The sequence below is a fragment of the Nycticebus coucang genome, chromosome 12 (genome assembly GCF_027406575.1).
Source record: "Nycticebus coucang isolate mNycCou1 chromosome 12, mNycCou1.pri, whole genome shotgun sequence".
Classification (NCBI taxonomy): Eukaryota; Metazoa; Chordata; class Mammalia; order Primates; family Lorisidae; genus Nycticebus; species Nycticebus coucang.
The window spans coordinates 97,802,661-97,820,971 of NC_069791.1; the positions used below are offsets into that span (position 1 = coordinate 97,802,661).

General features: G+C 52.0%; 1 protein-coding gene across 1 annotated transcript; it reads right to left on the reverse strand.

Annotated features, from left to right (window-relative positions):
- Positions 1-1,573: 1,573 nt before the first annotated feature.
- Positions 1,574-17,178, reverse strand: LOC128562042 (mastin-like). The gene is made up of 12 exons (XM_053556647.1): positions 17,148-17,178; positions 16,204-16,264; positions 15,636-15,901; positions 15,141-15,332; positions 14,724-14,761; positions 13,617-13,660; positions 13,468-13,507; positions 3,270-3,339; positions 2,936-3,116; positions 2,482-2,756; positions 1,862-2,019; positions 1,574-1,744 (listed from the first exon to the last, which is right to left on the reverse strand). Exons 1-12 carry the CDS (start codon positions 17,176-17,178, stop codon positions 1,574-1,576), a joined length of 1,527 nt encoding a protein of 508 aa, XP_053412622.1.
- Positions 17,179-18,311: the final 1,133 nt, after the last annotated feature.

An 18,311-nucleotide genomic window follows, 5' to 3' on the forward strand; every position in this document is an offset into this window, starting at 1 on the left:
AAAGGACCACCTTCTGTGATGCCATCACAGGGGTGTTAGGGCTTCAACCTATGAATTTGGAGGGACACAAATGTTCAGACCATGGCAGGGAATGAGATTTGAAGGACTCAGCCACCAACAGTGGGAAAAGGGAATTTCTCACAGGCCCTTGGGGAGCAAGGGAAGGGCATGGAGAGGGGAGGTAATGACCATGGAGGCCCCAGGAGGCTGATTCTGGGCAGAAACACCAGCTGCCTCCAACTTTCTAAGCATCTGGGACTTTAGAATTTTTCCTACACAGGCTCGGAAAACAGCATTTTGGCACTAATGGGTGAGCCTAGTGGAGCAAAGCTGATCTCTGCCTAAGAACATGCTGGTGAGGGGCATGACACAGGAAGTGGAAAGTGGGATGGAGTGGCTATCTGGGCCCTTCCCCAGCACCAAGGCCCCTTCCAAAGTCCCCTATTCTGCCGCTCAGAGGCTACCTCTGGGCTCAGAGTTCAAAAACAGATTAATTAAACAAGGGGCAGCTGTGGGTCACCGGAGCCCCAACCCAAGCTGTCAACTCAGGGCATGCTCCAGCCCAGGGGCTGCCCCCACCCTGGCCAGTGGGAGATGCTATGAAGCCAACACAGCCTAAGATACAAGGAGCACCCCAAGCCCAACTCGGAACAGAGAATGAGTTCTTTTCCACTAAAGCTAGTTGAGCCGTGAATTCCTGCAGGCCCAGGGATCCCAACCTAGCCACCACTTCCTCCCCAGTCATCACTCTGAGTCTCATGCTCTGGGACTCAGAGGCCCTCCAAATGCCACAGGCTTGTGTGACCAGCAGAGCATGCTACTGTAACAAATAGCAAAAAAAACCAAGGTGCCCATCTTCCCAGCGGTGCTATCATTGTTGTGGAAGCCCAATGGATGTCTCAGCTCCTGTAGGCCCTTGAAAATCAAGACCCATAGGGCATGTTTGTGGCACAGGTTGGACAGAACTTCTAAAATCCAAACACAAGAAGTTTGTGCCCCAAAAAGCGAGGAGAAAGTCTATGGCGGCAACTGGGAACACTGCCCTGGAGAGGAGGGGTTGAAGAACAGGACCAGTGGTTTCCTCCCTGGCCAGTGCCTTCCAGCACCAGGTGCCACCATGAGACACCCTCTGCCCTCATGTCCGTACTCTCCTGGCCAGAAAGTCCCTGGCAGAAGGGGCAGTTCCCAGGGGGGGGTCCCATGAGGTGGCTCTAGGGAGGGGCAGCAGACCAGTCTGGGCCGGAAGCCACAAGGCCAAGGACCCAGGACAGCACCTTAGCATGGCAGACCCAGCTAGCCAGTAGGCCACCTGCTCTGTGACCCCAGACACATAGCACAGAACCTGAAGCAGTTTTCCCACACAGTTTAATGAAAAGTAATTATCTGGGATTTCTGGATTTTGTTTCCCTGGAGGCCCCCTCCTCTCCTTGGCTCCCCAGCTGAGAGGGACAGACAGAGCCTTGAGAAGCCCACAGGACAAGAAGGGGCAGAAAGGGAGGATACAGCTGAGCCTGGAGAGGGGCAGGAGGCTGTCCAGCAGGGATGACAGGGGTCTCCCGCACCGGGAACCCATCTAGGATCCAGGGAACTGAGGGACGTACTGGCGGATCCAGGACATGTAGCTCATCACACGGGCGTACACCCCAGGGAAGTTGCGATGCCCACACAAGGTGCCCCAGCTTACTACCCCCACCTGGACCCAGGAGCAGTTCCACCTGCACACCAGGGGTCCCCCGGAGTCACCCTGTAGGGAGAGTGTCACTCAGCAATGCTTCCTGTGTGCCCCACAGCAACAGGGCACATGGGTCCCCGTTTCATGGTCTGTGAGAGGACAGTGGGACAGGAAAGGCTGGGCTCTCACCTGGCAGGAGTCCCTGCCCTCCCTCCCGGCACACAGCATGTCCTCTTTGATAATCTCCTTGGAGCCGTCCAAGACGTTCTTGTACTGCTGGTTACATTCATCATTCCCCACGATGGGGACGCCCACCTCCTGTAGGTGGAAGGGCGGGGGCAGTGGTGCTGGGGGGAGAACTCAGGGCTGTCCTGAGTCGGGGCATCCCAATATCCCCAACACACAGGGGGTTAGGGGCTCCAACTGCAAGCCCTGACCCTAGGATCTGGCTAGGCGACCCTGTGATGGGTTTCCCCACACCCACTGTGGCTGGACTGCCATCCATGGACCAAAGCCCCCCACTCGTGAACCTTCCCACAAAGTCTACTTCATCAGCAGAGGAGCCCTGGGACCTTGCAGTGGTGGTGAGTGGAGGTAGGGACGAGTGGGGCTGGATCTACACATGCACTGCCTGCCCAGGACTGCCTTGGGCAAGTCCCAGGTCCTGATGTCTGTACCACAATCCTGTCCAAAACCTGGGAGCCACATTCACCTTGCACAGAGGAATCCCAAAAGGTCAGAGAGCAAATAACGTCCTGTAAAGACCCAGCCACTCCCACTCACCCCCATCAAACCTCCCTGAGACCTACTTCTGTCCACAATGTCACCCCAGCTGGTCACCCAGCAGGTCTTCCCTGAGTGGACCCTCAGGGAGTCAGGCGGCAGGGACACGGGGAACACCTGCTCAGACAGCATCACAGGGGCCTCCAGCTCCAGCAGGGCCACGTCCGCACCACCCTCAGCAGACAGGCTGTCATTGTACTGGGGATGGCGGATGATCTGAGCCACCTTCGTCAGCTGGTCATGGTCATAGAGTCTCAGCTGCCCAACTTGGACCCTAAAGGCACAAGCCTCCAGCTCCTCCCTGGAAACAGGAAACCAGAGCCCCTCAGAGGAGGAGTTGGGCCAGATGCTGAGAGCCTGGGATCTCCAAATCCTGGGGAGGGGCCCTCAGAAGTCCTACTTCCCAGGCCCGGAACCTGCATACAGCACACACCCGCTTCCCTACCCCCACCAGCCAAGGGGACGGGGCAACCCACTCACGGCTGGACACAGTGGGCAGCAGTCAGTACCCACTGGGGGTGCACGAGGGAGCCCCCACAGATGTGCTGCCACAGACCAAACTGCATGCTGTAGAACCTCAGGCTGACCTGCCAGGGGTACCTCCTGGCCATGACATCACAGCCCCCAACGATGCCCACCAACTCGCGGCCTGAGCCAGGGTCTGGGGAGCAAATTGAGGGGCCATCAGGGGACCAAGAAGGAGCAGGTGAAACTACTGGCAAGTGGGTGGTCCCCACACCATCCCAAAGAAGGGCTGTGAGCCAGGGCAGGGTGGGTCCTGGGGCAGCCAGGGTTTTGAGTGGGGTGGACTCACCTGGGGTCATAGGCACAGAGGCCCCCAGGCAGGGGAGGGCCAGGAGCAGCCACAGCATCTCAGGAGAGACCTGGAGAGGACAATAGGGACCCCAATACCAGCTTTGGGGTAGAGGCTGAGGCTCAGGGGTTCGGCCACCATGCGGCAGCTCTTTCACCAGGGCCCTCTTTATCCTGCAGGCACAGGAAGTGGGCACAGGCCAGCTGGGACCTGTCTGGTCTCATGCCAAGTTGACCTCCCCCTTCTCTGGGGCTGGTGGGGACTGACTCAGCCTGAGGAAGCACAAACTCTGTATCCCTGTGAGGGTGGGGGCAGGGCAGGCCTGGGGCAGGTGGAGGGAGGTGCAGAAGGACACAGACTTTGTACTGCCCTCCAAAAACCTGTCCTGTTAGAGACCGACTTGGGCTGTGACCATGAAGTCTAGAGAGGGAAATAAACAAGGAAGAAGGACAAGCCCAGAGTGGGCGCTTGTGGCCATGCGGCAGGGAAGCATCCCCATAGTGACAAGAGTGAGCTGGGCATTGCAGCCAACCTGCCCCATTCCACAGCCCTGCTCTTCCAGGCAACAGATCCTGAGGGTCTGGAGCCCCAGCCCCAGTGTATGTGGCCAGCGCCCCAACCACCAAGCTACAAGCACTGAGCTTTATCCTCCATTTTTGAGGGTTTCCCTCCTACCCAGGCACTGTCCATGAATCGTAGGCAGGGCAAAACAGACTGGAGTCGGCATCAGGAATGACAAAACACCCTGCATCCCAGGATGAGGCTCAACATGAGGGGCCATGGGAACTTTGGGGCCCAGCCTTCCAGGGGCCACGATGTTGCCTAGAGCTGCCTGAAGGGACAGTGTGGTCTTCCTTGGGATGAGAGGCCAAGGACTGTGGCCTGGGATCTCAGGGGTGCTGGTGGGTGGCTGTGATAGATTTGGGGGACAAAAGGAGGCCCAGGGCTAACAAGGGGATGGAGCTGGGCCATAAGGATGCTTGTCCTGATTTGGGGGCCCAATTTGGACGCTTGTCCTGATTGGGTTGTGGAAGTGGGTCCCAGGGACACACTGTCCTCCCCACATGGAGGTAAGAGAAGAGGGAGTTGGCACTGCCATCTCCTTCTTAAGGAGCACATGCCCAGGACCCAGAAGTGGCCACAGCAGTCGTCCACTATGCCAATGACCTGGATGCTTCTGAGCCTACAACATAACCAAGGAGGGCCTCTGCCCCACTTCTGCTCCCCAGGTTCCCAGCACAGTCCATCCTTCCCATGGGTTGATTGGGTTGTGGAAGGCCCTCGCTGGTGGATACAGGAAGGAGACCGCCTGGGGCTAGCAAGTTCCCACCCCTGCCAAGACCCCTAATGGGGTATTCCCCTGAGGGTCCGGGGTGCTGAGCCCCCAGATCAGGACAAGTGTCCTCATGGCCCAGCTCCATCCCCTTCTTAGCCCCCTCTGAACCCACATGTCCCTGAAAACTTCCAAGGTGAGGACAGGTCCATGGACCCACGTGTAGCAGGTGGCAGGGTCACTAAGGGACTATGCCCTATCATGGTTTCAAAGCTGTGAAAGCAACAGGGAGGGAGAACTGCAGACCCAGCTGCATGTCCCTTCTTCCCTGCTGTACCGCCTGCTGGGCAGTCTGCAGGTCTGGGAACACTGTGCTGCAAGTCGGGGGGCACATGCTTTTGAGAGGAGAGGGCCAGAACCGGGAGGGAGGGGCAGGGCTGGGCTTAGCAAGGCTGGTTGCTCCTCACCAGCAACGTGACTATGTCTGGAGACAGGGCCTTTCGAAAGAGATTAAGGTAAAAGGAGGGTATTTTGGTGGACCCTACTCCATAAAGACTGGCGTCCCCATAAGAAGAGGAGATGAAGAGAGACACAGAGGGATGACCGCATGGGGACAAGGAACACAGCATCTTCGAGCCCAGGAGAGAGACCTCTGGGAGAACCAACCCTGCAATGCCTGATTTTGGGCTTCCAGCCCCCAGTCAGGGAGAGAATCGACCTGTTGTTCAAGTCCCTGGTATGAGTGCGTTGTGTAGTGGCTGAAGCAGACTCCTCCAGGCCTGCTGCCCCGCCCTGGGAAGGACACCCTTTGAGACACAGGGAGAAGCTACATTCAGGAACCAAGATGGACAGAACTTCTGGGAGTGTCCTTAAATGTTTTGCCTTGCCTACGATTCATGAACAGTGCCTGCGTAGGAGGGAAACCCTCAAAAATGGAGGATGAGGCTCGGTACCCATAGCTTAGTAGTTGGGGAACCGGCCACATACACTGGGGCTGGCAAGTTCGAACCTGGCCCTGGCCTGCTAAACAACAATGACAACTACAACAACAAAAACAAAAAAAAAATAGCCAGGCTTTGTGGCAGGCACCTGTAGTCCCAGCTACTTGGGAGGCTGAGGCAAGAGAATCACTTAAACCCAAGAGTGTGAGGTTGCCGCGAGCTGTGATGCCACAGCTCTCTACTCAGGGTGACATAGTTAGACTCTGTTTCAAAAAAAAAAAAACGTGGAGGATGAATTTCCCACCAAGTTACACTTTGTTATTTTTTCATGTAAAGTACTGTGGCCTTCTTGCTCACCAGGGCAGGGACATGAAATGTTTCTGTCTGAAACCTTCAATCTCCGAGCCAAGTCCCTCTTTGGAGATGTTCCACTTCTGGCCCCCACACAGAGTTTTGCAAGAGGAGGTTAGACCACAGGCAACAGCCTCTATCACTGAGCCCACGTCTCCAGCCCAAGCCCAGGTTGTGTTACCACTGGGCCAAGAAGCCTCACCCCAAGGGATGGCAGGATGGTCACCTGCCAAAGCAGAAGGAGAAACTTTCCAGGGTCTCTCAAACGGAGAGCAGGAGGCTGTTCTTTCCCTCTCTATCAGGTCTTCATCACTCTCCCCTGGACTGCAAAACTGGGTTTGGGCGCAGAGCAGTCACTTAGAGATTGAACAAGGTGAAGACAGGGACTGCCTGCCTGCCAGGTCTCCCTGCAACCCCCTCCCATGCACCAGCAAACAGCACCAGGGTCTGCTCTTGTCACTCACCGTGTCACAGGCTTCTATCTAGAGCAGTGGTCCCCAACTCTCCTGGCACCAGGGACCAGTTTCAAGGAAGACAGTTTCTCTAGGGACGAGGGGGATGGTTTTGGTAAGAGTCTGCAAGCAATTGAATTATCATGGTCTCTGTGCAATCAAGACTCTCAGCTAATGATAACCTGTATTTGCTGCGGCTCACCAGAACTACCATCACCCCTCAGCTCCACCTCAGACCACCGGGCATTAGATTCTCATAAGGAGAACGCAGTCTAGATCCCTCACAGTTTGTAGTGGGGTTCGCAGGAGGCGGAGCTCAGGCAGTGATGCAAGTAGTAGAGCGTGGCTGTAAATACAGATGAAGCTTCACTTGCTGGTCCACTGCTCACCTTCCGCTCACTGGTTTGTTCCTAACAGGCTAAAGACTGGTCCATGGCCTCAGGGTTGGCAACCATAGATCTAGAGAGATCTCTTAATGCTGCAGCTGAGGGCACATCTGTGCCCCACAAGGCATATCACCATGACTACCTACAGGCCACCACATACAGGCTCCAAGGAGGGAACTTAACTTCACGGCCAGGTCGACACCCCTCCAAGAATGTCATGTCACAAGGGCTTCAGGCAAGATGCAGCCTCCCATGTCCCCCCAACCTCTGCCCACCCAAGCTGCTATTCTTCTTTCTGGGCCTAAAGGGCTGGAATGGTCCTCTGTGGAAGGGACACCATCTCCCCCTTATCCTCCCATTTGCAGGGATGGAGGGCCATTTCTGTGCCCATGAGGAGACCTGCCATGGCAGGGGAACCCAGGCTGCCATCCAGTTTTGCATAACATTCCATTTTCACTGAAGGTAACATGTTTGCACCCCATCTGTGTTGATGCCGATCTTGCTGGTTTGTGCATTTTACCTACTGTAGTGCAGACCATGGTAAGTATGCGCCAGAATTGATCTATTCATTTTAAGCTGAACAGTTTTCAGGTTGCTTCTTGCTGCCACAAACATAAACATTTTTATTTACGCCAAGTACTAGTAGGGCTAAGTAGACACCCAAAGCTTGAATGTAGAGGTCAGTAGACGTCACTCATCCATAACTGTACAGGCCTCAGCCCACTTGCCTTGCAGAGAGGTTGGATCAATCTCCATCCTGCCCTCAGTGCTGGGAGCATTTACCTCTCTCGGTCCTCCCCAGAATCAGGTAAGATCATGCTTTTCATTTTTGCCAGCCAAGGAGTGCAAAATGGCATATTTTAAAAAGCATGTCCCAAATGACCAAGAAAAGCCACCAGTTTGCATGTGCTTCTCAATGCCTTGTCTATAAATAAAGGCATCTGTTTTTCTCAAAAGCTTTTCTGGTTATTTCTGACACCTTACTCGGGTTGAGAACCAAACCGCTGACAACAGAACAAAGTCCAGGACTCTTCACTTAGACTTCGAAATCCCGCTGGTCTGAATGCCTTGCCTCCTCCAAGCTCACATCCTGCCTTCCCACACTCGCGCTTTCCTCTGCCTGGAGTCATCTCAGACCCTTGTTCGCCGGCATCTCCCAGTTGAACTACGGAGACCAACAGCATTCTACTCCTGCGTGTTCCCCAGCCCAAGCAAACCGACCCTTCTTCTTGTCTTTTCTTTTTCTTTTTTTTTTTTTTTGGAGAGTCTAACTTTGTTGCCCTCAGTAGAGTGCTGGGGAGTCATAGCTCACTCACAGCAACCTCCAGCTCTTGGGCTCAAGAGATTCTCTTCTCCTCAGCCTCCCAAGTAGCTGGGACTATAGGTGCCCACCACAACACCAGCTATTTTTACAGATGAGGTCTCGTTCTGGCTCAGGCTGGTCTCAAACCTGTGAGCTCAGACAATCCACCCACCTTGGCCTCCCCTAGTCCTGGGATTACAGACATGAGCCACCACGCCTAGCTCCTTCTCCTTTTCTACTCCAAGTCAGGGTCTCATCACACATGAGATCGTGGGCCCAAGTGGGATAAAGAGCACTCAGTGTCTGCAGCAGATCCCCAGGAGCCCTGCTCATATTTCAGTGAAAGTGGGCTCTAACTGCAGGCCAGCACCTGCATCCCTTTCCCAGCTCTGCTCTGCCACACAGCAGGATAGGATCTCCTGGGAGGTCCAGTGGTCAGCAGGAGCTAGTGGACAAATGCCCTAGCTCCCTGGTCCTTAAGAAGGAGAACACTGAAACATGATCCACTGGCTCCCAGAGCTCCCTGTTAGCTCCAGTCACCTATAGTGGGCACATGCTTCCTGGCACACACAACACCAACCTCTGCCTTTTCCCTGCCACAGTTCACCTCCCTTTGACACTTGTGCCTCCCAAGTACATGATTCCCCTATGTCCTTGTCTCAGGATCTAAAGTAAGATAATAAGCCTGGGTGTGGCACTCTGTGAGCACTCTGGAAAGCCACTTGAGGCCAGGAGTTCAATACCTGCCTGGGCAACATAGTGAGACCCCCATCTCTACAAAAAATACAAAAATTAGCCTGGCGTGGTGACAGGTGCCTGTAGTGCCAGCTACTTGGAAAGCTGAAGCAGGATGATCGCTTGAAACCAGAAGTTTGAGATCAGCCTGTGCAAAAAAGAGACCCCTATCTTTATAAAAAGAAAAAAAATAGAAAACTTAGCTGGCCGTGGTGGCTTGCACTTGTACTCCCAGCTATTCAGGAGTTGGAGCCCAGGAGTTGGAGGTTGCTGTGAGCTATGATGATACCATTGCACTCTAGCCTGGGCAATAGAGGGGGATATCAAAAGAAAAAAAAAAAAAAAAGGCTTGGTGCCTGTAGCTCAGCAGCTAAGGTGCCAGCCATATATACCAGAGCTGGCGGATTCAAATCCAGCCTGGGCCTGCCAAACAACAATGACAACACACCAAAAAAAAAAAAAATAGCTGGGCATTGTGGCAGCCGCCTGTAGTCCCAGCTACTCAGGAGGCTGAGGCAAGAGAATCACTTGAGCCCAAGAATTTGAGGTTGCTGTGAGCTGTAATGCCCTGGCACTCTACTCAGGGCAACATAGTATTATATATATATAATAAGCAAATAAAAGTAAATAAAATAAGAAATCATGTGGCTTGATGCCCGTAGCACAGTGGTTACGGCACCAGCCACATACACCTAGGCTGGTGGGTTCGAGCCCAGCCTGGGCCTGCTAAAACAACAATGACAACTGCAACAAAAATAGCCAGGCATTGTGGTGGACACCTATAGTCCCAGCTACTTGGGAGGCTGAGGCAAGAGAATAGCTTAAGCCCAAGAGTTGGAGGTTGCCGTGAGTTGTGACGCCACAGCACTCTACCAAGGGCGACATAGTGAGACTGCCTCAAAAAAAAAAAAAAAAAAAACAGCATGAAGTCTTCTAAAGAGAGACAGGGCTGTGGCTAGGGTGAGTGGAGCAAGAATTGGGTTCTGTTTTTATTTAACATTTTGAGAAATCACCAGTCTTTTGAAAAGACATAAAAAAACAGTTTATATCAGCTGCCATAGTAAATGCTTGTTAACAATAAAGTAATATGTTAAAATGGTAAATAGGGCGCAAGGGGTAGGGCGCCCGTCCCATATGCCGGAGGTGGTGGGTTCAAACCCAGCCCCGGCCAAAAACCACAAATAAATAAATAAAAATAATAAAAAGAAAAAAGAAAAAAAATAAGAATGGCTATGTAAAAAAAAATGGTAAATAGAATAACTTAGAAGTTAGAACATTATATCCAAGAAAATTGCTGTTCGATGATGAGGGCAATACAAATACATGCTCAGGAGCAGCACTTCTCAAATATCTGACACCCTTTGAAACAGTTTAGATAAAACTCTTAAATAAAAGGAAAGACAGTTACGGAAAATGTTGCAAAAGATATATTCATCAAAAGATACCAAATAGCATGGTAAGGTTACAGTTATCTTTTTGAAACAGATAACCAAAATGCAAGAGAAAAATGTACTCATGATACTCAGAATTAACAGTCCAGATATCAACGTGTTGGCTTTGGGGGAGGAGGAGAGACCAGGAGATGGAAGAGACTCATAAACTTCTTATCTTACTGAGGCTACATGTATATATATGTCTATCTTAGAAGAAAGAAAGGCGAAAAGAGAAACCCAGAAAGCAATTGAACCAAATAAAATAATAAATTAAGATGTTAGGAAAAAGTCTAAGTATATCAATGATTCTACGAAAGACAAAGGAATGAACTTACTGGTTAAAATACAAAGATTGAGGGCGGCACCTGTGGCTCAGTGAGTATGGCGCCGGCCCCATATGCCGAGGGTGGCGGGTTCAAACCCAGCCCCGGCCAAACTGCAACAAAAAATAGCCGGGCGTTGTGGCGGGCGCCTGTAGTCCCAGCTGCTCGGGAAGCTGAGGCAAGAGAATCGCGTAAGCCCAAGAGTTAGAGGTTGCTGTGAGCCGTGTGACGCCACGGCACTCTACCCGAGGGCGGTACAGTGAGACTCTGTCTCTACAAAAAAAAAAAAAAAATACAAAGATTGAAGGTGGATATAAAAAAACAAATCCAGAGGGCAGCGCCTGTGGCTCAGTGAGTAGGGCGCTGGCCCCATACGCCAAGGGTGGCAGGTTCAAACCCGGCCCCGGCCAAACTGCAACCAAAAAATAGCCGGGCGTTGTGGCAGGCGCCTGTAGTCCCAGCTACTCGGGAGGCTGAGGCAAGAGAATCGCTTAAGCCCAGGAATTGGAGGTTGCTGTGAGCTGTGTGAGTCCACAGCACTCTACCAAGGGCCATAAAGTGAGACTCTGTCTCTACAAAAAAAAAAAAAAAAATCCAGATATATGCTGTTTACAAAAAAGAAAAGTTGAAAGTGAAAGGATGAGAAAGATATGGCAGGCAACACTAGCCAAAAGATGGCACGATTCATTTTTTTTATTTTTTTATTAACTAGATTTAATCAAAATTAAAAACTTAATCTCATCAAAAAAAAATCATTTAGCCGTGCATGGTGGCATGCACCCCTATAGTTCTCCAGCTACTCAGGAAGCTGAGGATTGCTTGAACCCAGGAGTCTGAGATTGCTATGACCTGTGACGACAACACTGTACTCCAGCCCAGGTGATAGGGCAAGACCCTGTCTCAAAAACAAAAAATAACAAACAAGCAAACAAATAAACCTGGCCCTAAAGAAATCATAAAAAGAATTTGTAAAAATAGGCGGTGCCTACAGCTCAGCAGGGAGGGCGTTGGCCACACACATCAAGGTTAGTGGGTTCGAACCCAGCCTGGGCCAGCTAAAATCAACAATGACAACTGCAACAAAAAAATAGCCAGGCATTGTGGCAGGTGCCTGTGGTCCCAGCTGCTTGGGAGGCTGAGGCAAGAGAGCCCAAGAGTTTGAGGTTGCTTTGAACTGTGACGTCACGGCACTCTACCCAGGGTGACAGCTTGAGACTCTGTCTCAAAAAAAAAAGAATTTGTGAAAATAAACACAATATCAAGACCATAAAAGAAATTTCATGTCCAAAATAAAGTACCAGGTATGAATTCTTTTAAGTGTGAAATTTCAAGCAATTCATCATCCTAGTTTCAACAAGATCTTCAAAAAAAAAAAAATAGGAAAAGAGGAAACTTTATACATCTTATTTAAGGGGGTCACCATAACACTGATGTCAACACCAGACCAAACTCATTACAAGAAAAGAAAATGTAAATTTGAATATAGCTTTGAAAATAAGCATGTCATATCCACCTGTTATACAATAGACACTACGTTACAACAACCAAGCTGGGTTTATCACTGGAATTCAAGTTTTGTTTATTATTAGAAAATCCACAAATGTAATTTACCACTTGATAGACTAAAACAGAGAAATCAGCTGCATGGGTATAATGGCTCACACCTGTAATCCCAGCACTCTGGGAGGCTGAGGCAGGTGGATTGCCTGAGCTCAGCAGTTCAAGACCAGCCTGAGCAAGAGGGAGACACCATCTCTACTAAAAATAGAAAAACTAGCCAGGCGTTGTTGTAGACACCTATAGTCCCAGCTACTTGAGAGGCTAAGGCAAGAAGGATCACTTGAGCCCAAGAGTTTGAGGTTGCTGTGAGCTATGATGATACTACAGCACTCTAGCCAGGGCCACAGAGTGAGACTCTGTCAAGAGAGAGAGAGAGAAAAATCATATTATCTCAATAAGCACAAAAAAAAGTCAACGTTAATTCAATATGGAAAAAATAGAACTCTTACTAAAAGTAAAAGCAATAGAAAGAGTATTTTTTAATGTATGGTGAATTTTTTTTTTTTTTTGAGACAGAGCCTCAAGCTATCACCCTAGGTAGAGTGCCCTGGCATCACAGCTCACAGCAACCTCCAACTCCTAGCTTTAAGCAATTCTCTTGCCTCAGCCTCCCAAGTAGCTGGGACTCCAGGCACCCACCACAGTGCCAGCTATTTTTTTGTTGCAGTTATCATTGTTGTTTAGCTGGCCTCTGATTCAAACCTGCCAGTCCTGGTGCATGTGGCTGGCGCCCTAGCCGCTGAGTTACAGGTGCCAAGCCAAAAGGATTCTGAGGACAAAAGGCTCACACCTAAGGATGAAGACACCTGTCTTCCTTTCAAGGACCAGAAGCCACCATGTGGTGTCTTATTAAAGTTGGAGGGAACCCAACCTCAGAAAGAGTTTTATGTCCCCCAGGGATGCGAAAATGTTCAAGCTATTGGCTTCAGACTTTCACATAGGTGTGGACAGCAGGTACATCAGAGCTAGAGTGGACCAGGGGTGTTTGGAAATATGTCACTCTGCCTGGATTATTCGAAGTGCCCTGAGTGTGTGTGAGAACCCCTAAAAATACTGAGATTGAATTTTCCACCAACATGCAGATAAATTTTATATGATGTGGAAAGCACAGAGTCACGTGACATGTCTTGCTCATGGGCTCTCCATTGCCAAAATCCCCTTCAAGTGAGAGACTCTGGGTTAAGTTCACTTATAGAGAAGCCCAGGGTCAGCAGCATTAGCCCCACCTGATCACCTCCTTGGCCGTGCTGGATACATTGCTGTAAACAGATTAATTAGACAAGGGACAATGAAGGGCATCTCCTAGCCTTAGCCCCAGTCCACATGGCATCACAGCCAAGCCACAGAGCCACACCCCAAACGAAGGTGCTATGAGGCAGGTGCAGCCCAAGATATGGGGAGAGGACTCCAGTGGCCAGCTAGAGACTGAGTAGGAACCTACCTTACTCCCCTTGGCTGGGTCTCCAGAGCCCTCCCCCAGCCTGCAGGGAGGGTTAGTGTTGGGAGTGTGGGGTCAGTTACAGACCAGCCCCAGGGAAGCAGAGAGAGGGTGAAACTCTGCAGCTGTCTCCCTGGCCTCTTCCCCCTCACCCCAGCAGGTTATTTGGCTCTCTGATTTCCAACACCAAGGCTACCTGCAGACCCAGGCTTTTGAGTAGGAGGCACCAGAAGGGCTTTCAGCTGGTGCTTTGGGTGACCAGGGGACATGGCATAAGAGCAGCTGGACACAAATCCCAGGCAAGCATCAGGGAATCCTGGTCCCATCAGAAGAATCACCTTTTCCCAGGAAAACTCAGAGCCTGGGCAGACCCCACTGTTGTATATTTGCAGTCTGAGGCCCCCGGATACACTGGCTGAGACTGGACGGGAACATGAACAGGCCTCAGGCTGGGCCCTTGTGAGGGCAGGGCTTAGAGACCCCCAGAGGCAGCCCTTTATGGACAAATCCACCAGGCCTCACAGAGGCTGCTACACACAGTTTAATAAGATTCATGGGGTACAGGCAGCTGATCCAGGGCCTGCCATCTCATGCACACAAGCTCACTGGCCTTCAGAGTCCCCATGCCTGCCATCTCATGCACACTAGACACAGGCCTTCAGAGTCCCCATGCCTCTGCCTCTGGAAGGGCCAGGAAGGAGGAGGGGAGGAACACTGGGTGCTGGGCCAGGGAGGCTGGGACTGGGGTGGGGCAGGCTACCACAGGGAAGAATGAGGAACTCCCCCACCACACGGAGCCCTCCTTGGACCCATCTAGGGCCCAGAGAACCTAGAGATGTATTACCAGATCCAAAACATGTAGCTTGTCAAATGGGCATACACCCTAGGGAAGTCACAATGACCACAGAAGTTACCCCAGCTCACTATCCCCACCTGGACCCAGGAGCAGTTCCACCTACACACCCCAGAGTCACCCTGTGGGGAAAGCGTCACTCAGCAATGCTTCCCGTGGGTCACAGCAACAAGGCACGTGGGTCCCCATTTCATGGGCTGAGAAGAGACAGTGGGACAGGGAAGGCTGGGCTGTTACCCACCAAGTGCCACAATGGTGGCTCCCAGCACACAGCATGGTGTCCCTGCTGAACTGAGTGGTGTTTTTAGAAGGGAAGTCATAGAAATAGATCTGATCACAGATCTCATTGCCCCTGACATTCACCTTTGTCTCCTGCAAGCAGAGATCTTGTTGCCCTAACATTCACCTTGGCCTTCTGCAAGCGGAAGGGCCAGGGCAGTGGTTCTTCAGGGAGAAGCAGAGTGAGTCACTGGGATCCTGACAAGGCAGGGGCCCCTGCTTCTTGCCAAGACCTCAGCTGAGTCTTCCCTGGCCATGGGCTCCCAAGGTGAGCCCTGAGGCTGCAGTCCTGGGCCCCGGGAGGCCAGAATGGCAGGGCTTGCCCTTATAATGACAATCGGGATGCGGGATGCCACTAGCTTTGCATACATGTCCACTCTGCCAACAGGCTGTGGGGCCCGGGGCAAACATCTACCGTCCCTGAGTTCAGGGTTGCTTTAGTGCAGAGGAAGGAGCAGCACCCACCTGAGGAGGATTATGAGGGTTGAATAAAAATCACACAAAGTGCTTGTTGTGGGGTAGACAGATATGCCCAAGTTCTCACCTTGCTGCTGGAAAACAGGATCTCTGCAGTTGTAACTGAAGGAAGATGGGGTCATGCTGGGGGACCCTAAATCCAGTGACTTGTGTCCTTGGAACAGAGAGGCAGAGGGGATCTGGGCACAGATGCTCATAGAGAAAAGGCCCTGCACAAGGGGATCAGAGAGCCACTGAGGGCTGCCGGGGGACTCCAGAGCTGGGGAAGGTGAGGAGTGGACTCCCCCTCTAGAAGGAAGGGACCTGCCAACTCCCAGATTTGGGACTTTCAACCTCCAAAACTGTGAAATGATAAATTTCTGTTGTTCTGAGTCACTTGTCACTGTCACCTCAAGAAACCCATGCAGTGACTGCTAGAAACCCTCACCTTGCCCACGACCTGCAGCTAGAGGAACCTTACCAGATGTCCAGAGGAAGGAGTCCCACCAAGCACTGCCGGGAAGCACCCAGCTGGCTTCCCCAGACTCTCCCCATAGCCCCACCAAGCCTCCCTGACACCTACTTCTATCCACACTGTCACCCCAGCCGGTCACCCACCCTGAGTGGACCCTCAGGGAGTCAGGCGGCAGGGACATGGGGAACACCTGCTCAGACAGTATCACGGGGACCTCCAGCTCCAGCAGGGCCATGTCCGCACCACCCTCAGCAGACAGGCTGTCATTGTACTGGGGATGGCGGATGATCTGAGCCACCTTCGTCAGCTGGTCATGATCATAGAGTCTCAGCTGCCCAACTTGAACCCTAAAGGCACAAGCCTCCAGCTCCTCCCTGGAAACAGGAAACCAGAGCCAGGAGGAGTTGGGCCAGACGCTCTGAGCCTAGGATCTCCAAATCCTGGGGAGGGGCCCTCAGAAGTCCTACTTCACTTCCCAGGCCCAGAACCTGCATATAGCACACACCCGCTTCCCTACCCGCACCAGCACCCAGCCAAGGGGATGGGGCAGCCCCACTCCCAGCTGGACACAGAGGGCAGCAGTCAGCAAGGGAGGTGCACAAGGGAGCCCCCACAGATGTGCCCCTACGGGCCAAACTGCATGCTGTAGAACCTCAGGCTGACCTGCCAGGGGTACCTCCTGGCCATGACATCACAGCCCCCAACAATGCCCACCAACTCGCGGCCTGAGCCAGGGTCTGGGGAGCAAATGGAGGAGCCATCAGGGGACAAGCAAGGTTCTGCTTGGAGCTCAGGAGCAGGTGAAGCTACTGGCAAGTAGATGGTCCCCACACCATCCCCAGGCAAGGCTGTGAGCCAGGGCAGGGTGGGGTGGACGGGCCTAGAGTCCTAGACACAGAGGCCTCCAGGCAGGGGAGGGCCAGGAGCAACCACAGCATCGCAGGAGAGAAAGTTCCAGGGTCTGGGTGAGGTTCACTGGACCCTTGCCCAAGTCTGGGCCAGAGAGGGCAGCAACCTCACCATCCCAGGTCTCTGCCCTGCCCCCTCCCCAGCATCTTCAGAGGTATTTATCTCTCCTACAAAGGAAGTGGGGGCACCCCGCCTCCAGGGGACTTTCAGTGATCAGTAGAACTGCTCAGAGCATGGAAACCAGATGTCGGCAGCTAGGTCCATGTGCTTGGACCTGTTGCAGGACTCAGGTGTGTGGACAGCTACTATGTTTTAATGCTAGTCATGTCCCGGGTCTCAGGCCAGGCCTCTCCATCACCCTTATCAGGGACACCCACTTCCTTGGGAGTGAAGAATGCCCTTCTTAGAGCCTGGAAGCTGGTTCTCCTCTTTGGCCCAACACTTATACACACAAACACACACAAAAAAACCTAGCCTGGATGGCTGAGACTGAAGGAGGAGTTTAAAGGAGTGGGCAAGTCCCCAGCCAGAGGATGGTGGATATTGTCTCAGGGTACAGAGGGCAGCCCTGGGCCCCAAGTCCTCTCTCTGGGACCTCCTGATGTCCTGAGAGTAAACAAAAAGGCTGGGTCTGAACTTGTCAGGAGCTCTGGAGAATGATGGCTGAACAGTTTGTTTCCAAGATCTTGAAGCACTATGGTGCTTGCCCACAAGAAGGGGACTTGAGCACACCCAGAACCATGTCCCCAGAACATCAGGGTGTCATTGGAGGTGACAGTCCCTGTACAGAGTCCTCATGTGGAGACCCCCCCCATAGTCAGTGACATCAGCCCCACCCAATGCCCTTCTTAGCTCTGCTGGACACATTGCTATAAACAGATTAATTAGACAATGGGCAACCAAGGGCATCACCCAGCCTGAGCCCTAGGCCTAGACCTCTGGCCCAGTCCACATGGCATCACAGCCAAGCCACAGAGCTGCAACCCCAGGGGAAGATGCTATAAGGTGGGTGCAGCCCAAGATATGGAGAGAGGACCCCAGTGCCCAGCTTGGGACTGAACAGGAACCTACCTTTTTCCCCTTGGCCAGGTCTCCAGAGCCCTCCCTTGGCCTGCAGGGAGGATTAGTGTTAGGAGTTTGGGGTCAGTTACAGACCAGCCCCAGGAAAACAGAGAGAGGATGAAATCCCCAGCTGCTTCCCAGGCCTGCGTCCATCCTCCAAGGGAACAGACGGCTGTTCCCATTCTCTGCTTTCCATCACCAGGGCAACATCCTCCAGGTTGAGCATTCAGAAGCAGGACACATTCCTCTGGCCAATGACCAAAACTCAGGTGAATTTATTTCCTACTTGAAATCTCCCTTCCCCCAGACACCTCGATCAGCACCTCTCAGACTGCTTGGTCTAGACTCTCATTGAGGTCCAGGGAGAGGTTTACTGACTGGATTTGTAAATAAGAAAAAGGCACAAAACCCACAGAGGAGGGATTGGAGGGCTAACAAGTCCAAGAGCACCCTAGAATCACCTGCAGCCTGGTGTGATTTGGAGCAAATCTCTGCCTTTCTTGTCCTTTGGGCACATAAGTGATGTCAGGGACTGGGTAGGGTATTAGACCCAGCCTACAAGGCCAACAGTCATGACTTCCCCATATTGACTCACAAGAGTTGTCTCGTATCAGTTCATAAAAACCAACTATCAGTTTTCAGAAACTTTGCCACTTTGTCATTAAACACAGGCATTAATAAAAATAAAACTGTATTGACTTATAGTTTAAAACATTAGATTAAAAACATGCAAAATACAACAGCTTAAATTTTTAAGTCATGAGATGAACTTAACAGAATGAATTTGGCAAAGGAGAGATCAGCAAAAGGGAA

Coding starts and splice junctions, on each gene's coding strand:
- LOC128562042 (XM_053556647.1), bottom strand. CDS start 17,178: ATGGTTCTGGGTGTGCTCAAGTCCCCTTCTT. Junction 13,508..13,616: donor GAGCCAAATAACCTGCTGGG/GTGAGGGGGAAG, acceptor CCCTCCCTGCAG/GCTGGGGGAGGGCTCTGGAG. Junction 3,117..3,269: donor CTCTGTGCCTATGACCCCAG/GTGAGTCCACCC, acceptor TTTGCTCCCCAG/ACCCTGGCTCAGGCCGCGAG.